The 18072-nt window shown below is 46.6% G+C and overlaps 1 protein-coding gene across 1 annotated transcript in view; it reads right to left on the bottom strand.

Annotated features, from left to right (window-relative positions):
• Positions 1–18072, bottom strand: part of tfap2d (transcription factor AP-2 delta (activating enhancer binding protein 2 delta)) — a 79263-nt gene that overhangs the window by 18574 nt on the left and 42617 nt on the right. Inside the window, exon 6 of the mRNA XM_068018740.1 lies at positions 15694–15835. Within this exon, the coding sequence (XP_067874841.1) occupies positions 15694–15835 (142 nt within the window). The remainder of the gene's footprint in view (positions 1–15693; positions 15836–18072) is intronic.

Genomic DNA, 18072 nt, shown 5'->3' with positions numbered 1-18072 from the left:
CGGGACGATCCAAACCAGAAAGATTGCAGGGGTAATTTTGACTTTGGGTGATCGTGTAAAATGGGTGACATCAATTCAAATGCATGTTATTCACCTCTCTGCTGAATCATGATCATCCATTTTACACTATCACCCAAAGTCAAAGTTACCTTCTATAGTTCTAATTCTGATCTGCGTTGTATCAGTTGATCCACACTTGAAGAGTAATATAGGTTCTATAATTGACCTCAGTGCTCCTGGATGAGGAATGTAAACAATCAACCTCTATTTTCATTTCTCATTACTACCCAGTGATCCTGGTTAGAAAATTCCCATGTTTAGATGTTGAATGAAGACCACATTGTGCTCCACTGTGATGGCTCCCATGCTAAAACCACCTGTCAGCACTCATTACCTGGGCTTCCACAGGAAGGATTTTAACTTGGCCATGGTGCAGGAAGGCAGCCAGTGCCTACAGTACTGCAGTATAAATCAGAACCATCAGCAGAGAAGGGAACAATGGAAAGGAAAGAAAAATTTGATGGAGCTTTCCCTTAAATGTTCCGCGAACATTTAAAACAAATATAAGGTAGAATAAATGAATTACGCAGAAGTATTATTTTATTTGCAGCATTTTCTGAATAAGCAAAATATTTGTAACTGTGGTGAATTTTCAATTTTACTGCAACAGGCAGGTCTCAAAGGGATGAGCTGAAATCAAATGATTTCAAAATATTTGTGGAAAGAAACATTCAAAGTTGCTATTGGAAATCACCTAAGGGAACAATTATTTCTTCTTGAAGAAAAAGAAGAAAAGCAGACTTTAAATACCACTCCTTGCTTCACATGGTTTCAGCTTCTTTATGATGTGTATGACCCCCAGTCCGAGGCTACTCTTCCTAAGGCCCACCTTTTTAGTGCTCTAAGACAGTTACCGAATGCAGGTCATTCTAATTACACTGACTCCTGCACCCTCACCTAAGCTGTCAATCACACCAGTCTGATCGCAATTAATATAACTCTTAAGAAAAAAAGTCAATACACAAACACTTAGCCTTAGCACTGTATCACAGACACAGACGTGTGCTGTGTCTGGAAACTGTGGATCGATTTTTTAGACTCGAGCCTACAAAAGTCTATGCCCAAGAAACTGTATTTACATTTATTTTATTGGGAAATTATATATGCTGCAGTCAAAGCAATCCTCCAAAGAGCTGAAGTGAACTAAAACTATGAATGTATTTTTAAAATTTATATTTTGATTTCACTTTTGACAAACATTATTTATTAAGATTCAGAAACAGTGTTGATTCTCAAAAAGACATTTCTCCAAGTCAATAAGATTGATGATACTCAATATGGTAAATTCATTTCCCCCTAGAAAACACATAGCTTTGTCTTCAACAAAAGCTTTAGTGCTGAATCTCTCTGGTACTCTGCAGAATCGTAAGGGACATTTTTTTACTGGAATCAGGATTCAGAGTTGGGGGTGGGGTGGGGATGAGGAACGGAGGAGGTAAATGGGGAGTGCCAAACAGGTCTGATATTGACAGCATGAGACCCAGACACATTTAATTCATGGGCCTCATCTCCATGTCACTCCCTGGTGGGAGTGGAAGTTCAGGCATTAGGAGGCAGCTGGCCTATGCCAAAGGAAGATTCGCTGGCAAGGAGGTGAGAAAGCGAAGGAGTCTCAGGAGGGTCTTCCAGAAGGTAAGCAAGTGGAGGGGGAGGCCGATTCTTTCCTTGTGGAGCCATGATTAATGCCACAGGTAATTATACACTCCTCTACTTAATGGTATTTTTAGTGTGTATTGGTTGTGATAAATGAAAGAATAAGATATGGCAAAATATTGTTTAAAGGGGATGGAAAACCAAGACAAAGCAACTTGAGCTCCCCTCCTCCATTTCAAAGACTGACATGATATTCTCAGTTTATGTTTCTTCCACATTTAGAAAAACTCAATTTCATTGCTGGCATAAGATCACAGAATCAGAATTGCCACAACACAGAAGGTGGCCATTCAGCCCATCGTGACTGCATCGGCTCTCCGAATGAGCAATTCACCTAGTGCCATTCCCCTGCCTTCTCTCCATAACCCTGCACATTCTTTCTTTCCAGATAACAGTCTAATTCCCTTTTGAAGGCCGCGATTGAACCTGCCTCCACCGCACTCTCAGGCAGGGCATTCCAGATCCTAACCTCTTGCTGCGTGAAAAAGTTTTTCCTCATGTCGCTTTTGCTTCTTTTAAAAATTACATCATATCTGTGCCCTCTCGTTCTTGATCCTTTCACAAGTGATAATAGTTTTTCCCCATCTACTCTGTCCAAATGATCTTGAATACCTCTATCAAATCACCTCTCAGCCTTCTCTTCTCTAAGGAAAACAGTACCAACTTCTCCAATCTATCCTCATAACTGAAGTTCCTCATCCTGACACCATTCTTGTGAATATTTTCTGTACTCTTTCCAATGCCTTCACGTCTTTCCTAAGGCGCAGAGCCCAGAACTGTACGCAATACTCCAGCTGTGGCCGAGCTAGTGTCTTATACAAGTTTAACACAACCTCCTTGGTCTTGTACTCTATGCCCCTATTAATAAAGCCTAGGATACTGTATGCTTTATTAATTGCTCTCTCAACCTGTCCTGTCACCTTCAATGACTTATGCACATATACACCTAAGTCCCTCTTTTTTCTGCACCCCCTTTAGAATTGTACTTTTTATTTTATATTGTCTCCCCATGTTTTCTCTACCAAAATGAATTACTTCACATTTCTCTGTATTGAACTTCATCTGCCACTTGTCCGCCCATTCCACCAACTTGTCTATGTTCTTTTCAAGTTCTAGAAACCATTGAGAAGGGTTGCCCCTACTTATAGACTGCTGTTGTAATGTTAATTACAGAAACATTCCTTGAGAACTTCCAGTGTAAAATAGGGAGGACACAACTTCAAAGTGGTCTGCAAGCCACTCTAGTGCTAAAGTCTGGCAAATTGGGATTTCCAACCTCTAGGATGACTTCCTCTAGTCAGGTGGAATTTTCCCAGTACTAATAAAAGTCACAGACCTGAAACATTGGGATGAGGTTTATTTCTAGGCCACAGGTCCCGACATCAGGACCGGAAGCGGGAGTGGCATCTGTTGCAGCAAGCAGCGGCCAGCTGAACGCAATTGAGCAGTGGCCAGCCACAGCGGGGGTTGTCCACTGAGAGGGTGAAGGCAGCAGCAGAAGCAGAGAATGAGGTGGCAGGTGATGCTGCAGAAGCTACAGGCACCATACTTAAACAGCGGACAGCCCCTGCCTGATTGCTTAGAGCCTCAATTGAGCCCCTGCCTGACTGTTCAGAGCCTCATCAGAGCCCTTTCATTCAGGACTGCAAGGCATCCGTTTGGAAGCCTGTGGACAGAATGGCAGAAGGAAGATCCCAGGTGGCCACATGGTTCAGTGATGCCTCCCTCCAGACTCTGCTCCAGGCTGCAAGGGAAAGGCGAGAGTTCCCAGCACCGATATTCTCACATCAGTGGGTAGTCATGCACATTTAGAGATGGGTACACAACCTGGTGAGCACAGCACAGAAGCACAAGAGCAGCTGATGGAGGCTGTGAAAGGCCAAGCTACAGGCAGTCAGAGGGCTGTGGGAGGCCACGGCCTTGCTGAGGCCCAGGCTGATGAGGCACCTCTGATTTCGGTGGCAACACAGGAAATGTTGCAGTTGCAGCGAGAAGTGAGGCAACATCTGACAGAAATGCCAGAAGCTTTGCATAACCAAGCATGAACAATGGAGGAGTCCAGCCAGGCTTTGAGTGCTGCACTGTCTCTGCCAACTGTGTGTCTGGAAAGCCACATCCAGCAGACCAATCAGTGGCTGCCGGAGATGTGCACAGACCTGCACACCATCACTTTTTCCATGAGCTCGTTGCAGCAGTGGCAAGGCAAGAGGGGGACGAGGCACCAGGTATCTCCACCAGATCCATGTCCCTCTCAGGTCAGCAGGAAGGTACAAGTGTGTCTGATAAGGGGAGAGGAGCAGCTGCCTGCTGCATCAGGGAGTTTCTCTCAGGGTACTCCTGGTGCAGACAGTGGCTCCAAAGCCCCTCTGCCAGTGACGCCAGCGCTTCCATCATCCCCGCCGACTGAGGTTGTCTCTGCACCTTTGCAGGAGGCCCTCAGTGTTCCAGGGCCCATTAGGCCTCAGGCAGCCAAAGGATGGCTGCCAAGGTCATCCCAAGCCAGAGGGCAGCAAGGTCAGCACCCTCCCTCTGCCTCAGCTGACAGTGCAGGGGGAGCATCACATAGCAGCACCCACATAGAAACACCCACAAATGACTTAAGAAAAACACATATAGGATCACAGGTGGCGATAATGCTGCAAAAAAGGACTTGTTGCAATGGTTGTCACATGTTATTAAAATCAAAGTGACTCCTGACAACGCAGAGGCCTGCTGACGTCATCAGAGCACTCCAAACTGTGCACATGCATGAACGGTCTCTTGCTCTCAGTGAGATGCTGCGCATGTGCAGCCTACATCTTGTCAGTACTTATTGGCGTATGCGCGGGACGCACAGCCCCACCACTCATTCCCTCCAAGTCAGCTACTCGCTCCCCCTGCCTGCTTCCCTTCACTGGCCGCTCTTCCCCCTCGGCCACTCGCTCCAGGCTTCGCCGCTTTCTCGCCCGCCCCTCCCCTCCTCACTGGCTGCTTCCCCCCCTCAGCCGCTCGTCTAGAGCTCGTCACTGTGCTCCCCCTCCCCACTCCCCTCGGTTGATTGTTCCTCACTCCTCACGTACCGCTCCCCCCACCCTCCAGCCGCTACCCCGCCCTCATCCAGCCGATATCTCTCGGCTGCACCACTTCCTTCCTCTCAGCCACTCACTCCTACATCGATTCATCATCCCTCGTGGCCCGCCTTGCTTCTTCGGGCGGCACACAGAGAACGATCGAACGTGGGAGCGAGTGGCCGAGAGGAGCAAAGCGCCATGGCCTGTAGCCCATAGCTGGAGGAGGGGGGGGGCGGTGGGGAAGCAGGCAGCGAGCGGTCAGAGAGGAGGGTGGAGGCAGAAAGTGAGGAGCAGGAAACAATCGGCCGACGGGAGGGGAAGCGGGAAGGCAGTCTGGCGGTCTGCAGCGAGCAGCTGAGGTGGTGGGGTGGGGCGGGTTGGGGGGGGAGGGGTGGAGGCTGGATCTAGTGCTTAAGGGAAGGCAGCGGGGAGCCAGCAGCGAGAAGATAGGTGCAGGAGGGCCCGATAGAAAGGAGTGCAATGGCAGGAGGTAGGAGCGAGGGACTATTGGGGGTGGGATGGAGGCGGCGATGGCAGACATTGAAGGGATTTTTGGGCTGAATTTGTTTTTCTGTGATAAACTGAGCAGCATCATCTTGAATCCTGGCAGCTGCCTGAACGTCGCGGACTGTGATGTTTCAGTGCAAGAGACTGCATTGGCGCATGTGCTAGTACTGCGCCACCCAGTGGTTGCGTTGTCAGCAAACGCAGCCTATTAAACTATGGTGTTCATTCATCACGTCTCCTTTCTGTTATGCATTCCTTTTGTGAGTTCCATTACAAACCTTCCTCCTGGTAGTAAGGGAGCAAGCCCTAAGCACTCAAAGCTTTGGCTTTGCCACTTTGCAACCTGCATTTGGGTGCTGCAGTACAGAAGGATGTAACAACAGGGATGTTTAATGGTAAGGCTTTATTGCTGGGGTTCCAGAAGGTGGTAAGGCTCAAAGGAAACGTAAGTATATGAAGGAGTCTCATGCCACCCTTGTGCATATCTCATGGCGCCTTTCATGCTGTGCCTGGCACTGCTTGGGTATTATCTTCCTCCGCATCCTCGTCATTGGAGGAGGCATCTCACTCTACAATATCCTCACTGATCAACACTTCTGTCGTGCCAGGTTGTGTAGTACACAGCAGACTACCACAATATGCTAGACCCTCGCCTGGGCATATTGCAGGGCTCCACCGGATCAACCTAGGCACCTAAATCTCATCGAGTAGACCAATGGCCTCCTTGATGGTCACTCAGGTTGACCTGTGGAAAGTGTTGTACCTCTCCTCGGCATCTGGGTGTGGGTTCCTCACAGGCATCAGCAGCCATGTCCTCAATGGGTAGCCCTTGTCTCCAAGGATCCATCCCTGAAAGGGCACAGGGGCATGGAAAAGGTCAGGCACCTATGATTGCCTTATTGCATTGTGGCTGCTCCCCAGGAGTCATGCACACACCTGTAAGATCTGTTTATGGTGGTTGCAGACCACTTGTACTTTGAGGGAGTGGAAGCTCTTCCGGTTGATGAAGGTAGCAGGCTGGTCCATGGGAGCCCTGATGGCCACATGCATGCAGTCAATCACCCCCTGCACCTGGAGGAATCCAAAATGGCCCCGAATTCTACAGCCCTCTCAGCTTGACTGTTTGGACTGGTGCAGAAATGTACATAGTCACCGGTCCACCTGAACAAGGCACGGGTGGCCTCCTTGATGCAGTGATGCGCCACAGGTTGGGAGATTCCATACATATCTCCAGTGGATCCCTGGAATGGTCCAGTAGTGTATAAGTTCAGTACCACAGTGCCTTTCAGCGCTATTGGCATTGGGTGCCCACCAGGTCCCATGGGCCTCAGCTCATCCTGCAGATTGGCACATAGATCATTGATGGCCTCCTTGGAGAGGTGCAGTCTTCAGAGACATGGTTGCTTGGATATCTGCAGGTAGTTGAGACACTGCCAGTAGACCCTTTTTTGAGGGTAGCTTCTTTGCCACGCTGGAGATTCTTGCCGTCCCTCTCTACAACCTTCTCCAGCCTCTTGTGCCCAGAGCTGGCCTTCCTGTGGGCCCCCAATTTGCTGGTGTTCCCTGTCCTTCCTCGAAGCTCCGTCCCTCTCTGCTCTTCCTCCTCCACATGGTCCTTGAAGCCAGGGTGAATGAGGCCCATGAGAGGTTGCTTCTCCCTGAGCACAAGGTGTCTAGTCCAAACAGACCTTCCAGCACCCCTGCTACTTGTGTCCTTCAATGAGGTGGCACTGCCCTGATGCCACACTGGTGTGGATGCCCTGCAGTACTGGCACCTTGGTCCTCACTCCTGACTGTCTTTCACAATTCCCCCCTCCACCCTTCCTGCCAAATAATGCTGCTTCACCCGATGGCTTCTCAGTGAACCCAATACTGACCTGCCACCTCCTTGTAACCTCCTTGTCACCTCCTTGCACCAGGTAAGGCCCTGAAGCCCCTTGGTTCACATATGCCATCAGGAAGATTCAAAACTGAGAATAAAATTACTGTCAATTGGGTTCTTAAATACCTTAATTGGCTCCCTGCCTCGTGAATGTGCAAAGCCCACTCTCCATGTTAGCTGCTGACAGGAAAATCTGGAATGGATGTCACAGCATCAGACTTCCTGTCCGATGTCTACCATCGCAATTTTAGGCCCCTCCCCCACCTCCGCTGCCACCTCAAACAGCCCCATAAAATTCAGTCCATTAACTCTGTTTCTCTCTCCATAAATGCTGCTAGACCTACTGAGTATTTGCGGCAATTCCTGTTTTTATTTGTGGTCAGGTAGTATCAGAGCCCATTTTAAATCATGCACCCTGTTCCTTATAATGCAGTTATTCTAGGACACTCCTGATAAGTGATGTCACTGAATGGCAAGAACGGAAAGGAATTCCTTGCCTCCATGTTGACAATAAAATTGACATTTAAAGAAAATGTCAAAGACATTTAAGCTGAGACTCATTCATTTCATTTAGTCAAATCAGTGCATTAATGGGGCAGGAGCGGCCTTAAAATTTATAGATTTGATCGAGTTATGCACGCCCCACCATGAACACCAAGGGTTGAATTTTACAAGCCCCCTGACCTTGGGGGTCATGGTGGGGGTGGCCTGTAAAATCCTTCCCGGAGAGGCCCGCCACAGGCCTTGACGCCAGAAAGGCCCTGTCCCATATTACCGGTGGCAGCAAGGCCTCGGGGTAGCCCCCCCCCCCACCATTCAGTGGCGGAGCCTTCATTTAAATAAGTAAATACATTTAAATCAATGCATAAACACTTACCTTGTTCCGACAGCCATCCCATGCCGATATTCCGGTCGGCGGCCGGAACTCCTGCGCTTTTGGATCTCCGTTCAGAGATCTGAGGTGTGACACTTGTGGCGAGGGTGAAGGAGTGATTTTTTCAGGGCGGGGAGGGAGTGGCAAAAATGAACGTGATTGGTTGAGGGGACGGTAGGAAGGGGTTGAAGCTTAAAGGAAAGAAAGAAAGTGCAGGGGGGGGAAGGTTGTGATTGAAAACTTTCTATTTTTGGGGGATAGGACAAATAATAAACGGGTTATTCATGGGGGGCGTGGGGGAGGGGATTAGAAGTGTGAATAAAGTTTTATTTTAATCTTTTGACAAACCTCTCCCTTTAAACATTTAAATGGCCCTGAAGGGCTTGACACCCTTTAAAAATGGCGCCGGCGCCTGCGCGGTGGAGCCGGATGCTGTTGCCGGGGATGGTGTGCCCACCCCCTCTACGTCACAGGGGTGGGCGGTCCGCCCCTTCCATGCTAATGAGCCACCATGTGAAACATTGCGGTGGCACCGCGGTGCACGTCTTGCGTGTACACTGCGCACTTTTTGAAGCTCACCATCAGCTATAAAAATGCAGCCCCAAATCTCTGATTACCGCCATTTGAAAAGGGGCCTTCTCTTGGGTAGCTGGAGCGCCTGTTTGATTGTGGCGGTAGGTCTCTTGATTATGAATCTTGGGGTCCGATGAAGTAGCGAAGACCCCATTTTCAGTTTTCAGGGGCACCTGGTTAGAGTGGTGCTGCAAATGTTCCACCCATGTATCCTGGCATTGAGCAGTTGAACTACAGGTCCGAAAGGGACAACTTCTGACTGCTCCACAAATGGGCCAGATATGTTTCTGGGGTATTCTGCAGGTCACTTCTCCCAGGCTTAATGATCTTTGTTTTATTGAGGCAAAAATTTGAATCAGCCTCTAAGTCCAATTGAACCATTATTATAATTCTAAACATTTGATTCAGTTAGCACACAGCACAACAGTAGAAATTAGATATTTAAATTGTTGATGTTTTTACTTTGTTTATCTATTCCTTCAGCCATATGTTTTAATGTAAAACATGCTATTTTTAGTTAAAGTCATATTTTGTTGCCAACATTCTTAGAAAAGCAAAATCAGAATGAGTGACATATTTTCAGTGTGAAAATACATTATTTCACAGTTCTGTAAAGATGGCATTCTTGTACTTGAAAAAACTGACCAATTTCAGTTGTTCTACCTGCCTCGCGGCAGTACCTTTCAAAACTGCAGATCAAGGCAATAGAAGCTTGACTCTGGGAAAGTCAGCGCTTCACAGGATTGCGGGATCTCTTTCTCAAAAACTGCTGGGACCAATCTACATACAACTCCTGAACTGGTTATTGTGAAAGGTGTACACAAGATATGTCATGGCTTAGACTGTGGAATTCTGTAGTTGCAGTCTAAGCCATGACATATCTTGTGTACACCTTTCACAATAACCAGTTCAGGAGTTGTATGTAGATTGGTCCCAGCAGTTTTTGAGAAAGAGATCCCGCAATCCTGTGAAGCGCTGACTTTCGCCCAGTGGTGGGGGGGGGGGGGGGGGGGGCCGCCATGGAACCTTGCTATCACTGGGAGGATCGGGCTGGGCCCTCCTGGCATTGGCATCCGTGGTGGACCACTGCTGAACCATCTTTCGACAACACCCCCCCCACCCGCTCCCCCCCACTCCAACCGACACAGAGCCCGACATCGTGGGCTTGGTAAAATCCAGCCCTACATTGCTGAAGTGAATCAGAAAAGAGAGGTAAAGAATACATTTTTGAATTTGTACAGCAGGTTTGAAGAGGCAGGCCTTTTTATTAGAAGGTGAGAAAGACTGTTTTAACTGCCCTTATGCATAGATATGATTGACTACACACACACACACTTATTTTGCGTTCCTGCTTTTGTATCATCAGTGGTTTTCGCATTTCATTCTACTAGATCAGGAAGCTTATATGGTGCCAGGCAGACTTTGCTTCTCTCTGCAAAGTTACAGCCATTCTAAAATGCTACTCTTTTCATTAGAATATATACTTCAACAGGTATCAGATTGCTGAAACTGATAATTGCTCACAATGGAATGAATATTATCAGCCCTCCGGCAGTGGGCAGGGTGGTGGGGTCGGCCCATAAAATTGCAAGGGAAGGCGACGGGTGGAGTGCCCATTGCCTCCCCAATGCCATTCAATTTAGTCAGAGGCGGGTAAGGTAGAGGATGGCCTTCCCACCCAGAGGCTAATTGAGACTCTTAAGTAACCAATTAATGGCTACTTAAGGTTTCATCCTGCCACCACTGATATTTCACCAGCGGTGGGAGGGGAGGAGGGTCCTCTGCCTCCTGGGAGGTCTCCCAGCAACACCAGGTGGCCTCCGTGTGGGCTGGTGGTGGGAGGCTGTCCTGCTTGGGTAATTGGTGGCCCATGTAGGGTCCCCAATGGCAAAGACCACCCCTGTGCCAACCCAACCCCCCTGCCCTCAACAGCCCACCCCTACCTCCCTCCCTCCCCTCTCCGGTGCCTACTTGACTGGCCCCAGCAAGTCCACCCCCATTCACCTGCAGTCTGAAGCTCCATGGCTGCTCCTGGTCCAGGACCTAATGCAGTTCTATCAGTGGCCATCGCTCCCAGTGATGCTGCTGGGCCTGCTGAGCTGCCAGCCCTCTGATTGGCCGGCAGCTCTCAGAGGAGGGATCCCTGTCCTTAAAGAGATGGGAATCCCGTTGCTGGGCAGTTAATTACCTGCGTGTCGTTAAATGCAGTCCGAGGTCCCCAAAACAATAGAGACAGGGTTCCCCTCAACATTCTGGCTCTGCGTCGGGACCCCCACTTGCTGCATAAAATTCAGCCTAATGAGTAAAATCAATAATAGAGGTCATAGGGTGAAAGGTTGTACAAGGTTTGTGGGATACTGAAGTTTGTGGAAATGACAATGCTGTTGATTTCTACAATAGTAATCACATTTGTTTAGAGCAGAGGAACATAGGAACAGGAGTAGGCCACTTAGCCCCATGAGGCTGTTCCACCATTCAGTGATTTGCGATCCACCTCCATTTACCCGCCTTTGTTCCTTCATACCTTTAACAGAAATCTATTAATATAAAAGCAAAATGCTGCAGATGCTGGAAATCTGAAATAAAAACAAAATGCTGGAAATACTGAGGCGGTCTGGCAGCATCTGTGGAGAGAGAAACAGAGTTAACGTTTCAGGGTTCTGATGAAAGGTCACAGACCTGAAATGTTAACTCTGTTTCTCTCTCCACAGATGCTGCCAGACCTGCTCAGTATTTCCAGTACTTTCTTTTTTTATTTCAGAACTCTATTACTCTCAGATTTAAATCAACAATTCACCCGACATCAACTGCTATTTGCGGAAGAGAGTTCCAAACTTCTACTGACCACCTTTTGTATGTAGAAGTATTTCCTAACTTCACTCCTGAAAGGCCTGGCTCCAATGTCCCTTAGCACTAGATCCCCCAACCAGTGGAAATAGTTTCTCTCACATACGCTCACTCTAACAATGTTTAGTTGCATCAGATTCAATATTGTACTCACCACGAACTGCAGGGGGCAGTTTTCAACGTCACTGTCTCTGTGGTAATTCGGTGGAGCACTTTCAGTGGGATGAAAATCAGACGGTTCTACAATGGGATGCTGATCTGCTCCACCTACTTACCACCCAGGTAACAAAGTTGAAAATGACCCCTGTTATCCACTGTTATAAGAACTGTAGGTATTTATAATTCCATGTGCTCATCCTGTGTCATTTCTTTTTAACAGAAAGACTAGCGATCCCACTGAGCCATTTATGTTTGCAACCTCCAGGTAAATGAAAGCATTTTCTTTGTGGGGCCAGGAGGAACAGGGTTGTGCCACAATGAATGTCAGAGCCTCTCCTTCCCAGAAACCTTCCCCCACCCTCCAACCTTCCTCCTGCAAGACCTGCCTGAGGTTCTCTCCCTACCACTTACCTGCCAGCTCATGGCTGGGTAAGGATCACCCAATCTTCCCCTTCAGGCTGCCACGCTACACCCTCTTGAGAAGCAAACCAGCATTCTGCAATTTCTGGGCTTCCTACCTCGATTCCTTTATCTCTCCTATTTTGGTATCAGCTGCAAATTACACTATTTTGCATTTAGTTCCTGAATCCAAGTCACTGATAAATTAGTAACAGCAGTGACCTCCCCCAACACTGATCCCTGAGGCACTCCAGTCAATACTTCCCCTTACCCCAACATAGCTCATCCAACAACTTCCCATCAGTCAATTTCTTATTCTTTCCCAAAATTTACCCTGCATTCCCACAACTTTTGAGCTTAAACAATATCCCTCCACGTGGAATTTTGCCAAATGCTTTTTGGAAATGCAGGTATACCTTGTTGTAAAGTTTTCCACTTGCCACATCATTTTCTCAAAGAAGTTGAAGAGGTTTGTCAGGTAATATACCATCCTCTGCTTCTGAAGCCATTGCTATTTATTAGGTTATTGTTGTACAAATAATCCTCAATTTATTCCTGACATTCAGCTCTATTATTTTACACAAAACTGAAGTAATCATATTTCAAGATGTGCAATTCCCACAATTTTATTAATTGTTATTTTGCTAAACAACAGACATTTGTTCCATTTTTAATGAAAAAAAGGAAATGTTAGCACCACAAGCAGAGGGGAAAATAAAATTAGTTAAAATGTAACAGTCTGATTTAAAACATGCGATTCGTTATATTCTGAGGCATGAGGCAGATGATGACTGCTGTATGCAATAATTCCTTCAGGGCTAAAACAGGTTTGTCTAATCCTGCATCAAAGTATGAGAGAAACATTCAGTGAATTGATTAAAGGAATTAAAGGAGCTGCACCCTCATGAGATGTATCTCTTTATGTTAGTCTATGTTTTTCCCCTTCAAATGTCTCTCTGGGCCACACAACATAAAATTATAGGAAACACTTTTACTCAATGTTTGACTATCTACTCAGCCTTTGACTATCACTGTACGATTTGTCAACCACAGCACTTCTGAAAATAGAAAGGATAATATTAGCTTCACCCATCTGACGGGAACCAGACCGATGTGGGTTAGGCATCTTTTTTACACTTTGCTCAGTTAAAAAATGGGTGGCCAACCCACTCTGGCCAGTTTTCCACTAGTGAGTTAAATTCAAATGACTCCTAAATTGTCTGAACTCCTTAGAACAACTAACAATGTAGACACAATGGGGTTAATTTTCACGTAACCCATCCTGCGGGAATGGGACAGTTTTAGATCAGATGGTTGTTTTATACACTACCCGATTTTATGCTCCAATGGAGAGCACAATTGGAGGGAGGGGGAGTGTGGGGAGGGGGAGGGGTGGTGGGTGGTTAAAGCGGATGTCCAACTCAAAGCCGGCCTGTTCCCACTGGGCAGGTTAGGTTAAAATTACCCTCATGATTTCTCAGGGTCTTGTGTTCTGTTGTCTGAACAGCGAACTCCCCTTGTGAGCTGCTCAGTGCACTGAGTTCTGCAGCAGGGCAGCATACGTTCATTGTAATACATAACGCCGTCATGATACAAACATTCTGTCACATGACTGCAGTGACATCAATACTGGCTCAACATCAATTTCTAGAGCCACTATGATATTTCTGGACCTACCAAATCCATTAAGAAAAATTTACATGGGCAGTTTAGATAAGAAGAATTCAAAATACTGGGATGTGTTTCAGTTCGGTGATGGCGGTCCCAGAGATGGGCTGGGTGGTGGTGGGGCTGGGGTGCAACCGTGCCTCAGCCCTTTAGTCAAATGGCGAGTAGGTAATTAAGGGACAAGGTTCCGTCCCAGGAGATGTCAGCCAATCAAAGGAACAGCAGCTCAGCAGTCCCACCAGGCCACTGCTGCTACTGTAGGAGGCCCGGAACGAGGCTAATGGAGGAGAGCCTAGGACCAAGGTAAGTGGGGCTGGGGTCACTTCAGCCAGTCAGGAAGAACCCTGCAAAGTGGGGGAGGGGGTTGTTGGTGAGGGCAGGGGCATCTTGCCGTGGGCATGGCCATTGCTAGCCAGGGGGACATCCATCGGCCACGGACTTCCCCTAGAGGATGGACCCCCCCACTGCACCCGCTAGGAGACTGCAAGGTCTCACCTCATGGTGTCTGCACGTGGTAACAGGCCTTTCCCACAATGGCTAAACACCAGCGCAGGCAGGAGGTGGTCCTTAATGGGCCACTTAAGTGGCTTAATTTGCCTCCCAGCGGACTTCCCATTCGCCACGTTGCCCAGCATGGACGAAATGGCATGGGGCTGGACAACATGGGGCATGCCACCTGATACCATCTGATGCCGTTTTGTCTGCCCCTTCCACCAACCCATGCCGCACCTCCCATCCCCACCCTGGCATCCCAGCCCTTCTCCAAGGACCAGATAAAATCCAGCCAACTGTTTATATTGTCATTTGACTTCATTTTCTAATAGGTTTGTCAGAGCATGATACAGATGTTTGGAATCTTAATATGGAGGAATCCTGGGTGCATCTTACTTCATGGCTTATGCTATCAGCAGTTTAAAACTTAAGGTGTTATGATTGCAGTCAGATAAACTGCAACAATAATTGCCAATATTTTCCTAAATTAATACAATAAAGTGAAACTTGAGGGGCTAATATATCAATATTTCAATATATATCAGAAGCAACTGCCAAAGGTTACACTGATAGACAAATTCATCTTCTGTGTGACATCGAGCCATAAAGGCCAGAAAGTTCCAGGTTCAACATCTGGCCTGCTTTGGGTTTGTTGACCTCAGCCAGAACAAACACTGGGCAGCTATAATTAGCCTGAGTATCCCTGGATTAGAAAGGGGGAATATCAGCCACACCTGACGGCTATTCAACATCCTCCCTGGAAAGTATAGGAGGGTTACATTGGCTCATGTGACGCCCACTTTTCAGGTATTACATGGTCTCCTAAGGCCCTAAAATAACAGGCAGGAAGCGTGTCTACACACCTGACCAGAAGTGCACCACCTACCATATTGGGTAAGGACAAACAAGAGGCAATATTTACCCATGCCTGAAGCAGGCCAATTGCATATGCAAATAAGGTGCCTAACGCCTGCTTTAGGTCCTGGCCGGAACATTGATCTGACAGCTTCCTCAGGGAAGAACTCTTAAAAAAAAATTGCCTCCTGGTCCTGTGCATCCCTCAATCTATCTCCCTCCCTCCCTCCCACTGCACCCACCCCCCCCAACCTCCCAGCCCCACCCCACTTTAGCCCTGACAAGCAGACCTTCCAAATCTTCATCTTCAACCCCCTGACATTAGTTCTGAGATCCACTTGCCCAATGCTACCTCCTCCTGCAGTGCTGTCTTCATTATGATGACGTGCGAGGCCCAATATCGGGGGTCCTCGAGTCTCATCATTGTATGTGGGGGAATAAGCGACGCTCCTGAATTAAACTCCCTTGGTGTCATATTAAGACAGCATCAGGCTCGACTGTGATGTCCCAATGTCAAAAGGCCTGCAACACACACCATTTAGGACCACGCGTGAAGAAAATGGAGAGCTGCAGATACTAATGGAATCAAAAATCACCAGTTTAAAAGAGGAAAGGAATGTGGGAGGAAAAGCAATGAAACATATCAGAATAAAAGAGTAATGCAGATGACATACTTTGTTGCTAGAATCATCTTTTTCCTTGGCGTCTGTTCTTTGGGTTCAAGATGCTGTCGGGCTAGTTGCTCCCCCACTGCTTTGGCAGGAAACTCTGTCTCACACGTATAGCCAAAATCCCGTGCCAAGTGGAGGGCCTCACCTTATGGGGAGAAGAGAAATCACTATCAACTCTAAAAGACAGATGCACTTGCATAATGTTGGAACTGTATTAATTGTAGTTGTTGACTAGAAAATTCACTTTCATCTGATAAAAGACCTGAATTAGTCTCTGTGACAGAACCTCTAGTGGTAAATAATTCAGCTCCCAGCTTGAGCATCTGATGATAGTGTAAACACTCACAGCCATATTGGCTATGAAACGGAATTGATAGTAACTCTTTAAGTGCACATGGATACACATCCCACTGTTTGAATATAAACTCTAATGTGCAGAGATCAGACTGCAGGCTGTTCCTCTGATTAACAGGTAGTCTCTACACTCAGCTGAAATACCTGGCAAATTCACAACATTGACTTTGCCCATCTGCCATGACTGATGTTCAAAATCTTATATTATCACTGGGTATGTTGTTGTTACTTTGGCCAGGCCATCAGATGGTGCACCTTGTCGTGCCAGAGTGTTTTTTTTAAGAGGGAGGGAGGGGAATGTACAAAAGCCTCTGCAGAAATGCACCTGCTGGTTGTCTGTTCATGGAGCTGAATTTGCAACAGTCATGGAGAAATCTGCAGAACAGACTAGCCTGTACTGCAGGTCAAAGAAAAAGGTGTGGCAACAATGCTGGAACCTAAAATGATAAAAATCTAATAAAAACACATTATTACAGTTGAACCCGTCCTGAAAAAATATAAGAAAAACATAGGTAGCAAAGCATGGTGCAACATTTATAAAAAGACAAGATTAATTTTACAGAATTTTAACAAAATGAGTCAATAACTTGTGAGACTTGTATTGATATAGCTCCTTTCATGACCTCAGAACATCCCAAAGCACTTTACAGCCAATGAAGTACTTTTGAATTGTAGTCACTGTTGTAATATAGGAAACACAGCAGCCAATTTGCACATAGTAAGGTCCCACAAACAGCAATATGATAGTGACCAGATAATCTGTTTTTGTGATGTTGATTGAGGGATAGTTATTGGATAAGACACTGGGGATAGCTCCCCTGCTCTTCTTCAAAATAGTGCTATGAGATCTCTTACGTCCACCTGAGAGAGGAGAGTGTCTCACTTTAATGTCTCATTTAAAAGACAGCACCTCCAAAACTGCAGCACTCCCTCAGTTCTGCACTGGAGAGTCAGCCTAGATTTTTGTGCTCAAATCTTCAGAGTGGGACTTGAACCCACAGCATTCTGACTCAGTGGTAAGAGTGATACCAACTGAGCAACGGCTGATAATTTTTGTCGACTTAGACCACAGGTTTTTAAGGATGTGCAGTGATCATTAAATTACACAGATATAAAATGAGTGAAATTGCTGAATTGTGGATACATCACATGTGCTGCAAGGCCACTTAGAATCATAGAAAGTTTAAGGCACAGAAAGAGGTCACTTGGCCCATTGTCTGTGCCAACTGAAAAACTATCCACCTATTCTAATCCCACCTACCAGCATTTGGTCCGTAGCCCTGCAGCTGAGGTGTATATCCTTTTGAATGAGTTGAGGATGTTATCTTCCATCATATCAGCTTCATACCAGCAGCGTAAGTGCAATTGGTGCAGAGCAAATGTGAGAAAGTCCAAAGGTGGCCTTTTGAATATTCTAGTCTTTTCCTCCACTTTTCTTTCTCATTCTCTCCCTTCCCCCCTTCTGAAGCTGTTGATTCCTTGCTAGAGTACAGTTATACAGCGTCAGTTGATGGATCAGCAGCTGGAGAACTTAAAAATTATCTCCAAAAGAAAGAAAAAGAACTTGCATTTATATAACCTGTTTCACATCCTCAGATAATTTTGAAGCTCTTTGCAGCCAATGAATTATTTTTGAATTGCAGTCACTGTTGTTTTGTAGGCAAACACAGCTGCAAATTTGCACACAAGAAGGTCCACAAACAGTAAAATAAAAGCAAAACACTGCAAATGCAGGAAATCTGAAATGAAAACAAGAAATGCCTGAAATGCTCAGCAGGTCTGGCAGCATCTGTGGAGAGAGAATCAGAGTTAACGTTTCAGGTCAGTGACCCTTCAGCAGAACAGATTCTAAGTGGCCTTGCAACACTTGTGATGTATCCAGTTCTGATGAAGGGTCACTGACCTGAAACGTTACCTCTGCTAGTCTCTGCACAAAAGCTGCCAGACCTGCTGAGTATTTCCAGCATTTCTTGTTTTTATCCCACAAACAGTGGGATAATTCACCAGATAAACTTTTTTTTTACACCC

Source organism: Heterodontus francisci, chromosome 3, assembly GCF_036365525.1.
Source record: "Heterodontus francisci isolate sHetFra1 chromosome 3, sHetFra1.hap1, whole genome shotgun sequence".
Classification (NCBI taxonomy): domain Eukaryota; kingdom Metazoa; phylum Chordata; class Chondrichthyes; order Heterodontiformes; family Heterodontidae; genus Heterodontus; species Heterodontus francisci.
This window is presented reverse-complemented; position numbering and strand designations above follow the sequence as displayed.